The sequence below is a fragment of the Physcomitrium patens genome, chromosome 20, assembly GCF_059467195.1.
Source record: "Physcomitrium patens ecotype Gransden chromosome 20, ASM5946719v1, whole genome shotgun sequence".
NCBI lineage: Eukaryota > Viridiplantae > Streptophyta > Bryopsida > Funariales > Funariaceae > Physcomitrium > Physcomitrium patens.
In genome coordinates this window covers 7,018,331-7,033,312 of record NC_143429.1, presented here as the reverse complement: position 1 = coordinate 7,033,312, position 14,982 = coordinate 7,018,331, and the positions used below count along the sequence as shown (strand labels likewise).

The 14,982-nt window shown below is 41.1% G+C and overlaps 1 protein-coding gene across 5 annotated transcripts; it reads right to left on the bottom strand.

Moving 5' to 3' along the window:
* Positions 1 to 4,043: 4,043 nt before the first annotated feature.
* On the bottom strand, positions 4,044 to 13,995 carry LOC112273298 (DEAD-box ATP-dependent RNA helicase FANCM). Of its 5 annotated transcripts, none has more exons than XM_024501902.3 (23): positions 13,689 to 13,995; positions 13,342 to 13,495; positions 12,945 to 13,088; positions 12,466 to 12,548; positions 12,151 to 12,265; positions 11,894 to 11,985; positions 11,646 to 11,700; positions 11,429 to 11,550; positions 10,988 to 11,101; positions 10,532 to 10,725; positions 10,186 to 10,313; positions 9,934 to 9,994; positions 9,732 to 9,802; positions 9,368 to 9,417; positions 9,083 to 9,248; positions 8,776 to 8,903; positions 7,902 to 8,249; positions 7,745 to 7,802; positions 6,177 to 7,631; positions 5,874 to 5,925; positions 5,593 to 5,730; positions 4,568 to 5,259; positions 4,044 to 4,382 (listed from the first exon to the last, which is right to left on the bottom strand). In XM_024501902.3, exons 1-22 carry the CDS (start codon positions 13,719 to 13,721, stop codon positions 4,758 to 4,760), a joined length of 4,263 nt encoding a protein of 1,420 aa, XP_024357670.1. In that variant the 5' UTR covers positions 13,722 to 13,995; the 3' UTR covers positions 4,044 to 4,382; positions 4,568 to 4,757. The 5 variants fall into 5 exon arrangements, with proteins under 5 accessions (XP_024357670.1, XP_024357673.1, XP_024357671.1 ...); XM_024501905.3 differs by having other exon boundaries at positions 5,874 to 6,006; positions 6,180 to 7,631; XM_024501903.3 differs by having other exon boundaries at positions 6,180 to 7,631.
* Positions 13,996 to 14,982: the final 987 nt, after the last annotated feature.

Sequence of the window (14,982 nt, the reverse complement as noted above, 5' to 3'; positions counted from 1 at the left end):
CAGTCTGGCCTTTTCCAAGTGCTCGCCTACTTCCCTCCTCTGCACAATCGCAAGCGCACGCCTGGATGCTGGTTCACTATGCCAAGCTTGCAGTTCCTCCCCCTTGGCATCCACAGCGTCATCGGCGGCGACGCAGGTTTGCTTGTCTGCGACGGAGGAATGGTGTGGACCGGCGTTCTCGACCATGACGGTGAACCATCGCCACTTACTAGCCGGTGCCCGCTTGTGCTTGGAGGTAGATCAGTTCCAATCAAACCCAAGGACTGGTCACGAGGTTCCTATCTGGGGGGGCAAAGCTCTTTGTTGATTTGCAACCCAGTCACTCAGGAGTTCATGTATTTGCCGCCGTTTGTGAGAACCATGTCATTGAATGCCAAAGCTGCGTGCATCAGATTTGTAGGTTTTGCGGAATTGGAGCCTCCGCCGCTGCCGCCGTCGCCGTCGCCACCGCCGCCAGAACCTTCTGAAGAGAAGCTAGATGCGCCTCTTGCTAGACACTTAGATGTAGGTGTTGAGGCAGTTGTGCAGCGAGCTTCCAGAAGAGGTACGATATTAGAGAAACAACTGTTGAGGAAAATGAGTATACCTGGAAACGCCGCAGCCATGGGAAGAAGAACCAGTCGGCAAGCGAATTTGGATCATGAGTTGAAAGAACTGGGTGCTGGAGTTGCACTTCATCCATCCTCGCAACAAAGCTTGTCTGTTCATTCGTCGGACACTGTGCAAGTTCCAGTAGTAGGTGAAGAAATCATGGAAGGACCATTTCAAAGGTTGTGGAGGTTGTACTTCGAGTGTTTTGGACGAGTCCCGGAGATCACTCCTCCTCCGACTCGTCACTACGTTGTTGTTGTTATGGGGTGTAAACAAGAAAGGAAATTCGATGAGTACCAGGAGAACCAGCTTGTGTGTTGTGTGTACAAGTCCAAAGAACAGGGTAGATGGTCCTATACTCGTCCAATTCCATGTCCTGCGAAGACTATGCCGGATGATGTTGGTCGAACAAGTCTTGCAATGGTAACAAGTCTTGCAAATGAAGAGTGGATGGCAGTCTGCTTTGGAGCTCTTGCACTCGGAAATATCAAGGAAGTTATGGATAACGAAGATCGAAAGTATAGAGTTCCACGAAAAAATGATAAAACTTGCGTCGATCTTTCCGAAAATCCTGCAATATTCTTTGTGTCGGTGGTTCCAGAAGATAATGTAGCAATTGTATTTCCGTTCACTCCGGCTGGCTACACAGAGAAGGAACTAGCTTGCCCGGTGGTACTTCAACCATTTGGTGTGAAGAGCCCTGAGATTGTTGTTGCAATCACAAGAAAACCATATTGGGCTGATCGACTTATTATTTTCCAAATAGAGTTTACACACAATCCAATCACTGAAAATCCTGTACCAACAGGCAGGTTTTTATGGATCAGCGAGACACCACCATGTGTTTATCATCATTTATTCTTCACAGAAAAGCATGCAAACAAACCATTTGAATCGTCGGCAGGAAATGGTATGATTTGCATTAAATCCACAGATGGTCAAAGACTAGGATTATACGATATGTACACAGCAAGATGGTGGATAGAAGACTTCCACCAATTCAGACCATGCAGACGGAAAGAAAAACCGTTCCACCTCATGGACGTTTCATCGTGGGAACCGAACTTCCGACAAAGGGTGCAGTATGCCTCAAAAGACACTGATGGTAGAACAGATCCTGAACCCGCAGACGTAGACGGCGCTGAGGCAACCTTATAAAATCAAAACTACTGAAATGAAGTGTATTATACATCAGCACGGATGGTATTCAGCATTCTTAAATTTTTAAAAATCGTTTGCAGCAGGCCACGATACACATGCTGTGATTTCTGGCTTTTCTTCGACCTCCTTCATATTGCAGAGCGCTTATTCTGAAGCTTGTATCAGAATAAGCCCATTCTTACCGGCTTCACAATACTCACAAATGTGGATAACTCAGACAAAACCGGAAAGGATTTCCAGATATCTAAGTCCTTAGGAGAAAATTTCCTGGCAGAAATGGAGCGAAGCGAGACCCTAAATAAGCACCAATTGCTTCTGAGTCGTATATTAGCACATCGCGCGGGTGTTCAAATGAAGTCTAGAAATATGAGTCATATGAAGCAATGTGAACCCAACTAGATTCACAACTTGAAGGCTTCAACCAAGCACAAACACTAAAAAGTTTACATGGATTGGCTTAAAAGTATACATGGATATACTTAGAAGTATACATAGAATGACAAGAAGATCCATCAAGGCATCTAAGCTAGAATAAATGAATGTGGTAGAACTTTCTCATAAAGTATTCAAGACTTAATTAAATCATGAAACAACCAAATTTACAGTACCATACTTTTGAATGGATGTAATATCATGTGGATGGCAAAAAAAAGAATGCAAGATCTAAGCATGGAATTATCATTCTACAAAACACCTAAACTCCACCTCATTATTTGGTTATTTACGATCCAAACTAGGATACAATAGCCAACCAAGCTAGATATATGATCCAATATGTGATAAGATGTTCCATGATTTGCCCCTGTAACTAAGTAGATAGCATTTTAGATGCTCATGTACTTGCATCCATCCGCTCAAACCATTTAACCGTTGCTCTTGACTTACCCGGAACGTGTGAAATAGAACAGATAAAAATAGCTTTCTTCATGATTTGATAGGAAAAAGAGCCAACCCCCCTCGTGTTGCAGAAAGAAAAGACAGAATCCATGTAGCAACGGCAGTTGCTCTTGGCTTGGAGTACGCAACGTGATAAAAGCACGATGACGATGATTTCATGCACGTCGGGGGATAATGGAAAAACTGAAAAAAACTGACAACGATCTTTTCCCAATATCCAGCAATACTCTTTGTGTCGGTAATTTCAGAAGATGATGCAGTAACTGTGTTTCCATATACTCCAGTTTTCTTCAAAAGGCAGGCCTCAAAGAGAAACGAACTAGCTTGCCTGGTGGTACTTCAACCATTTAGTGTGAAGAGTCTTGATATTATTGTGGCAATTACAACAAAACCATCCTGGGAAGATCGACTCAATATTTTCCAAACAGAGTTTACACACAATCCCTTCACTGAAAATCTTGTACCAACAGAAGAATACACTGAAAAAGCAATTCCTGAGAGCTTAGTATTTGCATGTGCAAGATTGCAACCTAAGTTTCCATTGGATGATAACACGCAGCTCAAAGGTAAAGTTAATTAGTTGGTCCAAAGAAAATCTGATGTGAACCCAACCTCGCAAACACCCCTCGCATTGCCATACACCGCCGCATTTGCCAAAAGAAAGAGGAGGAAATTGCAACTTCCTCCTTTCCAACGAAGCGTGGCTGCTGCTTACACTGGTATTAGGACTGGTTGGGTATTTTACTTGAGAGAATTTTGCAATCGAGTGAATCTTCCTCTTGGAAGTTTCGTTGGAGAATTGACTAAGATCGTTCGCAACTGACTAAGATGGTTTCGTGTGGTTTCATTGAAAATATGGGGAATCAGTCATCCCATTGTGCACTTATGTAATGATAGAAGAATAGCACAGGCAATTGCTGTCAGAACCACAGCAGTTTGCACAGCATGGTGCTTCACAAGTGGAAGACAACGGTTGGAGTGTGATGTTGAGCAAGCTTGACCTGACTGGGTCCTGAAGTAAAGGAATCGATCATGAATCATGCTCTTTCTCCTCTCTCTGCTGGCCTGCATGGTTTTTGTCCCATTTGTTCCTATTCTTGTATGGTGTTTTTCTCTTATATGTTTTTTGCATTCCTCTGCTGTCTTGCTCAGCATTGTCTCTCTTCATAACTGTACGGATATATATATATATATATATATATATAGATAGAATCACTTCATAATGTAAAAAATGTTTGCAATTTTTTAGTATACAATAAGCAGAGTGACTGTATGATATAGTAAAGCTTATTTATATGCTCAGTTAATTACGAATGTGTCCTGATTGTGTGAACTCAATTTATGAAACCATGCGAATAAACAAATCCTATCAGTACTGTTCAACTGAACTAAAATGTTCAAAAATTGATTGTATTAGTATAAGTTGGAAACTCCTAAAACAGGTTAACTAATTTAACGTTAAATTAGCGTGTACTTGATGCTGCACTACTTGACCTTCTAAGGTGCCCCCTTTGGAAAATGGATCTGGAATTTGTGTTTTAGTTGTACATAAGAAGAGTAGACTTTTTTCTCAACTTGAATAAAAGAATCATAGCCCTCCACCATCGTCGGACTGTGCTTCCACTGAACATATGAAACATCTAATATCGTAATATGGGAGAAAGATGAATAGCCATACCAAAAGCTACACTTATACCCGCTCACCAATTTGTTGAAACGACCCGTTGCTAAACCTGCCAAGAAAGGAAATCGATAAGTTGCACATAATTTCTTAGCTTCATACCGTACAGAACATGAAGGTTCTCCACACTGTCTCCTTATTCGAAGTCGAATATTATTAGACTCCCATCGCAGAAGGATAGGTTAATGAACATATAATGAACCAATAAAAAGATGGGTTTAAAATGGCAAGCGGTACCTGATAATGAGTCGATTTTGAGGAGCCCCCCAGAACCTAAGTGACCTGCTGCTCACCTACATACTGAGCTCCATATCTCGAATGATCTGGCTTAATGATTTGAACATGCGTACTGGTCCTCATTTTTCAAACCAGCAGTGATAAACAATCCGCAAATAATTGGGAAAAAAAGATGCAAGGAGCACCAAAATCAATCTTCGAAACCCAGATCAAATGATGGCATAACGGCAGACGAACAGACGCCTTGAGTTGATCGGAGACGAGCCTGACAAGTGGCTTCCTCCTCTAGTGCATCGAGATCCAACCCAGCAAACACATCGTCTTCTTCTTGCAGATGGAAGCTCAGTTTCCGTTTCCTTGATTCCGAGGATTTCCTTCCGTCATCTGCATCTTCACCGTCTAAAATTGCACATGTTACTGGCGTTGCATCTACACTGTTCGGAGGAACATTCTCTTTACCATCTGCAGGACACTTGAACGGGCGACTTGGGACAGAATTACCATTCCGCTTAGAGCACCCCAGAGGGATTGGTGCAGAATATGAAATCCTCGAAACTGAGGGAGGCTCATTGCTACGCCTTGAAAGTGTTTCTCCAGTGTCAGAAGAGACCAAGGTAATAGAGGTGTTTGCAGTTGGTGTGGTAACCTCAAGATAGCCTCCACCCACAGGTGATTGAGTCAGCAAGGATCGTCTGCACAAGCAAACACATTCATGACTTTATCCAACAAACGGAATCGCAGATGAAATTGAATTGAGTATATCCACACACAAAAGGTTACTACCCCATTCACTTAAAGAACTCATTAGTCCAGATCAATTTCAAGGCCCGATAACCATTACTGATAATGCACAATATAGAATAGTACGAGTTCATCCCGTTTATCTTGGATAACAAGGTCTTTCGAACTGATCAACAAGACAACTGGAAGTGCAAATAGGAATCGCACATTCAATTATATTAGCAACCGTTTATAGCAAACGCCACGAAGTAAGACACAACATAGGTTTGACTAGAACGCAGTACCGATAAACTGCCATCATGTCGATTGAGCCAGAGTGAAGATGCTGAGAGTTGGAAGTATCAATGAAGCTATCTTGTGATTCTTCTTCCCCACTTTCAGTATCTGAGTCGTCAGTTGAGACCGCCTCGTCCGATGATTCCCTATAATACAGGGAAATTGGACGGTGTCAGAAAATGCACACCTCATTATACTTTCAGTTTCACCATAGCAAGCTAGTAGAGCATGAAGTCTGCATATCAACGCGAAATAGTGTTCAATAACGACAAGTGTATGGGGAACGTACTCTGCTTCTTCATCAATGAAAGGATGGACTGCAAATCTTCGTTGCACTTTTCCTGCAGCAGTTCAAACCTTCAACTCAGAAGCCATAATCATAGGTTCATAACTCCTTGATAAGATCGGAATTGCTTAGGCTCCTAAAGATATTAAATTTATGTTAGTACACCTCAGTAGATGTCAATTGACGAAACCAAAGAAAATACCATTTTAGAATGAATACACAAAGACGGAGGTTCATATCCCAGTATAACAAAAAAATCACATGACCTTAAAAGACAAAAATACAGAAATTTAGAAAGCAGATTACCACCTAAGCGTGTATGCTTTTTCGTCGCAACTTGCTTATGCTCAACTTGTTTAGAGCTTCCGCGCATTTTCTTGTTCATTTGATCTAGTTGAGTGGTGCGCACCAAATCACGTGCTTTCTTCAAGCGCTTGAATTTCCGTGACCGATTCTGCCCCGTGGATGGAGTCCCTTTGCTCAAGCTCAAGATGTGCACATCACGGGCAGTTTGTGGATTGCGTGGACTCGTCTCATGCAACAGGATAGGTGGGGTTTGCGGTGTCTTCTGATCTCTAGTTTGAGGCTGAATAAGAGACTGAATAGGTGGTGACTTCTGCTGAGATTGAGGCTGCATAAGAGACTGAACAGGAGATAACTTCTGCTGAGATTGAGGCTGAACAGGTGGTGACCTCTGCTGAGCTTGATGTTGAATAGGTAATGACTTCTGCAGAGATTGAAATTGAACAGTTGGTGACTTCTGCAGATATTGTGGCAGCTGAGTTTGAACTTTCTCCCTGGAATGAAAAGCATTGATCTTGTCTAATTCTGGCATCCCATTATGGCCAACTGCAATGTCATCAAAGTTCAGAGCTTTGGGTTTTGCTGGAGATTGAGACGCTACGTAAGTGTCAAGGCTCAAGTGAGCTTTGTTTTCAACTTCAACAACGTCACTGTTAGTTATAACCGCCCTTGAAACCGACTCCAGCATACGAGGAAGATCACCGGAGGTCTCACATATTCGCTTGGAAGTTGAGGCAATTTCACGACGTAGACTAGGAGGAAGAGGAGGCCGAAGCCTTGATCTATAGGGCGGAGTAGTTTCATGTTTCTTTAAATCCGGGGTCTCTAAAATCGGAGATAATGTGGACACATGCGCTAGGGATGGAACCGGTGCAGGAGAGATGAAACTATCCGCTGCAGTCACTTCTTTCACAGCGACTGAATAAGATCCTGCCATTAAAGTTGCTGCTCTCGGGAGTTTGTCCTCGGGTGTACCCGCTATGAAGAACTCATCATCGTCTTGGGGAGCCTCACGCTGAGGAGACGAGCCCAGGGTTGTCAGCTGGTCATCCGGAACGTTCGTGACTTCTCTCGGTCGCCATTCCGGAGGTGATGCAATCTCAAGCTCGCCTGCTGAGTTTTTATAGACTATTGAAGTGTTGAAAAGGAACTGATGCGAGTGTATTGTAACCGGTAGCACTGTTGAACATTTCCTCATAGTGTCCTTGATCGGAGAAGAATCATTTCTCGGTGTATTCTCTTCAAGAAAGGTTACGCGTCCAGTTGCATTCAAAATATCATTACAAATCACATTCTCGTGTTGTGACGATTTGAGCTCATTAGGAAACGCTTGAGGTCCTCTAAGGTTAGGATCTTCAATATAAATAGCCTCGTTGAAGGGCATTTCTTGATCAACTGGTTCATCTTCATCCAAATTGTCCTCAAAGGTTTTCACAGGAGAATTGACTACAGCAGAACCTGCATGAAGTAGATTAACTTATTAAAACAGATAGAGGCCATACCCAGTATTTGAGCTATGTATTCAACATGAAAGGTAGCACAAGGGGCCTTCTCTGAGGTGCAAATTATACCTGTAGGTATGGCTGCGCCTGTGTCTAGGTTTTGCTGAGCAATACTCAAAGATGCAAACTGTGGAAAAAAAATACAAGGTATGAGAACAGAACATAAAAGCATGTTTGAGAATAGTAAACAGACGAAATTAGCAGTAGAAAGGAGGAAGATACTGACCCCGAGCTGACTGGGAAGACTGTCCTTAGCACTACCAAGAAAACCAGGCTCTTGAAGACTTCGAAGAACATCAATGAACATGCTTACAGTCCGAGTGGAATGTTTCACAGCATGTACAGGGGTTGGAAGGAGTTGGTATTTAGGGAAAGCAATAAGAGACGGTCTCCACGGTTCTGCGCCCGGAGGTAATGCATATTTCCGCAACAATGCTTGTTCTTCTTCAGTAAGCTCGTCTCCTTCTGAGTCAGGAACAGCAACGCCTTCCACAGACTTGTTTTTACCACGAGGCACATACTGCTCGATCTTCATCTCCGTCATTTCAACTTGTGGTTTCACCATGTGGGGAACCTGTACACAACTATATAAGAACTTCGCATAACTTAAAAAATTGGGAGAGAACAAGCATCTGATGAATTCTAGTGAGACAAAGATGCAATGTTTTAATGCATTCTCTAAGAATCGTCTATCCACAGGATTTTCAAAGCCAGATGTGCCAAAAGTTATGTACCTACATAATGAAACATTAATAATGGTTTTTTCCCTCGGATACAATAGTCCTTTAGATTCATGGCAGGTTTCTGTTAATCAGTCTCAAATATAAGGTGAGGGAGATAGTTCAAGAACCATTATTCATTCTTGTTTGTATTAAGAAAAAATTACACGCTCATCTAGAACGTCGAGCAGAAATTTGATCATTTGCAGACATTTGTTTTCGGTATAGGGTGAGTTTATCATGGATGATAGACATCGAGAGTAGATCGCCTGGCATTCAACTATCCATGCTGCATGGAATAACTGCAATAGGTAAACTTTTGGCATTCACCCTCGCTCCAAAACCAAAAGCTGTGTTCAAACGCCGAGATGGAAACAATACCATTCTAGGACTGGGGTGAAAGCTGAAGCTATTAACACCTCCATGCTGCATGTGTTTTCCAAGGGCTTTGTTCTTCGCCTGTTTCTTAAGATAGCCTTGTACCTCTGCCCCTTCACTCGCTAACACAAGTGCTGTCGTTTGTCAAGGTCAAACTAAGTGACAGCGATCAGCACGTCAGAGCATACACTAATTATGCATGATAGAAATTTCTAAATTAAAGTCAATAAGAGAAAATCAAACACAAAATAACTCAAAAAGCTACATAGTAGAAGAGTCTATTCAAAACAGTACGTATTAATAAGGATATCCACTCTTCCATCTCGCTTCCTTCCTGTGCGACCCATTCGCTGAATCATGCGTAGAGGAGATATATTCGCGTCAAAACAAATAACTAGATCCACTTCCATGATATCTAACCCTTCCTCAGCTATGGATGTTGCCACGATTGTATTAAAGCCACCTGATCTAAATTTCTGCGAGTTCCAACACAGAAAATGACCCCGCTTCAGATAGAGTGACAAATACAATTTACCATTTCGCCAGTAACAAAAAGAGGATAAAAATGTCGCTTATTAAGACCGAGTTTCGTTACCTGCAGGACAGCCTGCTGCATCTTCTGAGTTTGTCCTTTTGATGCTTTACCTGGATAAACATGTCCCATGCGTAAGCCTCCAATAACTTCAAATATCAGAGCTAGTTGTCTCAATTTTATTATTTATTCTTAATTTTTTTAATTTGGAAAAGGGGGGGAGTAAATTAAAACAATAATAAATAAATAAATAAATAAGTAGCATTACGCAGCTATTCAAACAGGATATGTTAAATGGAGAGGATTGAACGAGCAGATTCAAGAGCAAACGTCATTTAAGCAAATCCGGTGTTTAAACACCCTGATTACTAATTGCTGTTCGATGAAAGAGAATGAAGCAATGTTAGGTTCAGTTAGCGACATAAACCTGAACTCTGTCCGATAAACTCCATTGCTTTCACAATATGCCCAACTTTCAGCAGAGCTTCAAGGATATCCCTGCGCGCACAAGGCTCTTGGAGTTGAGTACACGCAGCTTAACGAGAGCCAGCTTCAAATAAATGTTGAAACATTTTCAACAATGTAAACAAAGACCAACTGCTGATAATTTGAAAGATTAAGAGATGTACTTGACACTTTCACGAAAGTTGGTAAATATGATCACTCGGGTTGTCAGCGGATCATGGTCACCTATCACCACAGTTTATCAATCATTGAGGTCAGGCGCATTACTCATCCACGATGATTAGGAGTAGTGAGTCAATGATACTAACGTTTTACCTCTTGCTGAATTGTTGAAAAGGCCAAAATAATCAATTTTGACAAAGCAAACCGGGCTGAGGCATTGACATATCAAAATATTAATAAGGATGGATCTTTACGAAAATGCTGAAGAATGATTGCCTCCAACTTGACCAGCTTGGGGCTAGGAGCTCCATGACCAACACTCTCCTGCATCAGATTCTTGATTTCTTGTAGCCTACTATTTCTTGCTAATAACCGCAGTGTCCTGAGAAGACGAGAAATTTTATATATATTAAGAAATGGGACAAGAATGGTGCTGAATAGAAACACAGCCATCTCACATGTTAAAACTGTTACGTGAATAAAAATACAATGGTTGCTACCTGCAAGAATGTAGATTACAGAACACATCACTAAAGTACCAGACGTGGAATTTGAACAAAGCTCCTACCTAAGAAGAAAATGAACAGCGTTTCTGCTTACCCTTCCTGCATCTTAGTCTGAAGCATTTCTAGAGCTGGTCGAACACCATGACTGTGCAGAAGCTTGTAGATGTGATAGAGGGTTATTGCCATACTAAAAAAAGATTCTACCTCCCGATACTGGTGCTGCTGCAACGATTGAGGAGGTGCTTGACGAAACTTATCCCTTGCTGTGATAAATTCAAATGGCGAAAGCTGCATGCAGTCACGTCGTAACATTCGAATGCAATAAGAATTTCAACCTAGTGAGAAAACCCAGAGGAACCGACAAAAATTGAAAGAAACGTACACAACTATTCACGACATTGCAATCAGAATTCTCTCCAAGAGGTACAAGGAAACACTCAGGAAAAGCCTCTGCAAACCTAATACGCTTGAATAAATACAAGAGTAAAAGAGAAATCAGATATCGGTACAGATAAAAAATAAACAAGCACTGGTAAGAATCAGAACGTACCCTTGCAAACTCCCTGCTATAAAAAACTCCCAAGTGATAAAGCTTGTCAACAACAGGCTTTAAAATCTCCAAGTAAATATCCTTGATTTTGTTGGTCTCGGCGTTCATTTTAACCTAAGCACAAAAAAACTGAGATGTCTGAGTAAATCAAAGCAAAAACCAAGTGGCTTCATAAGTGATCTGACAAGATCAACAATCCCACACAACGGTCCCAAGTCAGGTCAACAGTTGAAGAGCTTCAATGTTGACAAAAGTGGCTAAATCCTTTCCCAAAGGCTATAATAATCCCATCTATAGTGGATTAATTGAAATCAATGATAAGTGACCCATAAGAAACTCAACCTTCAACGAACTTATGTATATCGCCAGCTTCCATTAAAAAGGAGATGCAATAACTTTGCCAATATATAAACACCCACAGCAATTTGATCTCTTCTGTACCTGAATAAGTTCCAGTTTCCTATTATGTGTATACTGGCTGACATCAGGATCATTCTCATCTCGGTACTCCAAACATGACATAAGAAGGTTATCCACGACTGCCTGAATGGTAACTTGTTTAGCTGCAAAATCCAAGCGAATCATTGATAAAGATATCTGATTATGTTTTCCATAGAGTTAAAGCATTTCGAGGTAAACATTGGATTTCAAAACTTACAGCCTGGCGTAGCAGTCAAAGCCAATATCCTGAACTTTATATTCCGAGCCAAAAGCTGCATTGAAATAGCCGGATGGAGCATGATATAAGTTTACATGACTAGTAAATAGTGGTTTCTGCGATCTTCAATTCACTGAAAGCGTCTCTAACAAGAAATTTAGAAACATACAAAATCAAAAGGATAAACAATCTGATAAGCCAATGATATTCATATGGTGGTTAACGATGCTTTGAATGAAAAAGCAAACCTCACGGGTGACAACGCAGTAAGAAAAGTTGCCAGTTGCTCGGTGAGCTTCGTCCACAACCAAGCACACTATATCGTTTACTGGACAAGTACCTACCCACCCAGAACGTCACTGGTTTTAGGTGAGTACCGAGCGCATCGTTCAAAACTAAAATCTTCGATTGTTAATCTTGAAGTATCAACAAACGCTAAGAAAACTAGCTTGCTCATTAAGTAAGAACCATATACATAAGCGCTTTGATGTCAGGGTGGCAGCACCTGATTGTATATCTTTCTCTAAACATTGTGGAGTCACATAGAAAACCCTCCTGCTCCGCCACTCTTCTGCTCTTTGTGGCGGACTCATCTGCCCTGTCATATCAATGGCCATCTCCTGCAAAACAACGAACCAAACCATATCTGCCTAAGCAAAAGCTGAGGCTGGAGTATCTGTTTCCGAATCAAGATCAGAAAAATTAATTGACCTACTACTTTTGAAAAAAGGTTACCAAGGTGTCAACAACAAATCGGAATAGCAGAATTCAATACGAAAACTCTCAAAATTGATGTTGGAAAAGAGAATAGAGAATGTACTTGCGGAATACCCATGATGTTATGACAGGCTTCGATCTGCTGCATCACCAAAGGTCGGGATGGTGCTGTGAAGACAATCTTTCCTACAAATTGAATTGAGAATGAGCGAAGCGAGAATGAGCATCTAACTCTGACATAGGACTTTTAGCTGCCTAACTAAAATCTACAGTGTTCAATATTAATGTTCCTCACCCGTCCAGACATTGCAACGCAGCCCACATTAAATAGAGCACAGTCCTCAAACTAACCAGATGTTTGTCAGTATGTAACAAACAAAAGAGGTACTCCCTTGCAGACGATAGCCAATCGTAGCAAAATCAGAACCGAGGAAATCATATCTATCGTTCTTTTAACCACAATTGCTACACCCATCATCCAAAACACCAAATAGAACTTCAATTAACAAAGACTTTTAATCAAGGTGTAATAGTCAAGAGCCAATCATAACACATAAACTATAGGGGTGAGAAAAGTAATACCAGTTGGAAACCACCGAAAGTAATTGTACATGACGACCGCAGCGATGAGAGTTTTGCCAAGTCCAGTTGGCAGAGAAACAAGGGTGTTGGAAAAAAGTGCGGTCTTTGTAATGTTGAATTGATACTCGCGGTATGGTATATTGGCTGAAAATAAAAATAAAAAATAAAAAATAAAAACACGTGACAAGATACAATTCAGACCTAAAGCTTCAACCGAGGCAATGCAAACACACACACATACACACACACACACTCTCTCACAAAAAAAAAAACAAAAAAAAAACAAAACAAAACAAAACAAAAACAAATAAATAAATAAATAAAACCAAAAAAACAAAACAAAACAAACCAAAGTAATTAACATGCACAAACAATTAAGCATAGAATCAAATTGCACCAGGGTAAATCCATGTTGAGGCAGTGGTGTAATCTATGTCACTTGCAAGAGCACTTGCATTCGCCGTGACAATCGCACTCGCGGGAGCGATAATTCTCTGACTCTTCAAACAAACGTCGTCGATCTCTGCCACCGCTGCCTCCCAATCGAAGTCCTGAACACGGAACCCCAATTTCCTCAGCAACCACTCTCCACCACCTCCCCACCCTCACCTACACTCTCGCCTGAACCCCAAAGCCCTAATCCTACCCTCCACTAACACGTACAAAACGCAACAATCACCAATTCCCAGGCCCCTTTTCAACAAAGACTACAAAGGAACATCTCCCGCTGGCTCGTATCCTCACATCGTCGTCGGGCTCTCCCCCAGGAGCCTCCATGTCACACCGCCCTCCTCGTCCTCGTCAGCTACGACCATCGCAAGGTGCACAAGCTCTTCAACCAGCTTGGAGAACCCGACATGAATTGTCGCGAATCCAGAAAAAAGAAGAAAAAAAACAAAATAATGAAAAACTTCACAAAACGAAACCTGACAAACAGAACAGAAACCCTAAAACCAAGCAAGCGCAAACTACAGAGAGTCTTTCCAGAGCTAAACTACTGCGATGCGCAAGCTCTACAATTGTTGGGACGACGGCAACGAGACAATCGAACATTCGATACAAAACGGAATTCTTCGTATTCCTCAGTCTTGGTTTCAGGCGGGAGATGGTGCCCAAGCTTCTCCGTCTCGGTTTTGGGCCAGTGGTTTGAGTCCATCCGCGGATGAATGTTCCAACAATCGTAGGTCCCCGTCGCCGTGCATTTCATTCGTTCTTGTTCCCCTCAACTTGTATACGGCGTATGTGTGTGTATGCATCGATGATGTATATGAATACGCCCGCTGCTCGTATGAGTTGCATGAATACGGTGAGGCTTCACTCTGAAGATTGTCCACTCACAACTTGCAGTTTCAGTCAGTCGAACAAAATTAGAGTGATAATAAACTAAGGGTGTGTATGTATATATGTATGTGTACTAGTACACGCTTCTGATACGATTTTGAAAATACACCCTATGCTGAGAAAAAAAATTGTTTGAATTACAACCAAATTATTCTATATGAAATTGGTATGTTGGGTTTTGGTATGTATGAAAAATTGGCATACATGAAAAAGCCACTCTAAAAATTATCTAATGAAAACAGTGTGTTGAGTTTTGTGTTCCATGTATAGTATTCGACAACTCAATAACGATGAATTTAGACTATTTTATATATATATATATATATATATATACATATACATAATATACAATTATGAGAATGACCATTGAAATTGTAGACATTTATTTTATTTTTGTGACTGATTCGTAAGGATGTAGCGTCTAGTTGTATTATTCAATAAATAAACACTAAGAATTCATAACCGAAAATATAATAGTAACAATAATAATAGTAAAATAACAATAATTAAAAAGCGTGCAGTAATTAGTTTAGGTGCACAAAGAGATGCAATTTCACAGCAGTGCAAATTTGAATTCCATTCTATGGTTGTGGTATATTTAATAAATTTTGAAAGATAGTGCAAGTCATAGTTCTCTGTACAATTACCCATCTGTCAAGTGGATGGGCTTGTGTCTTCATACACCTAAGCAGGCAAT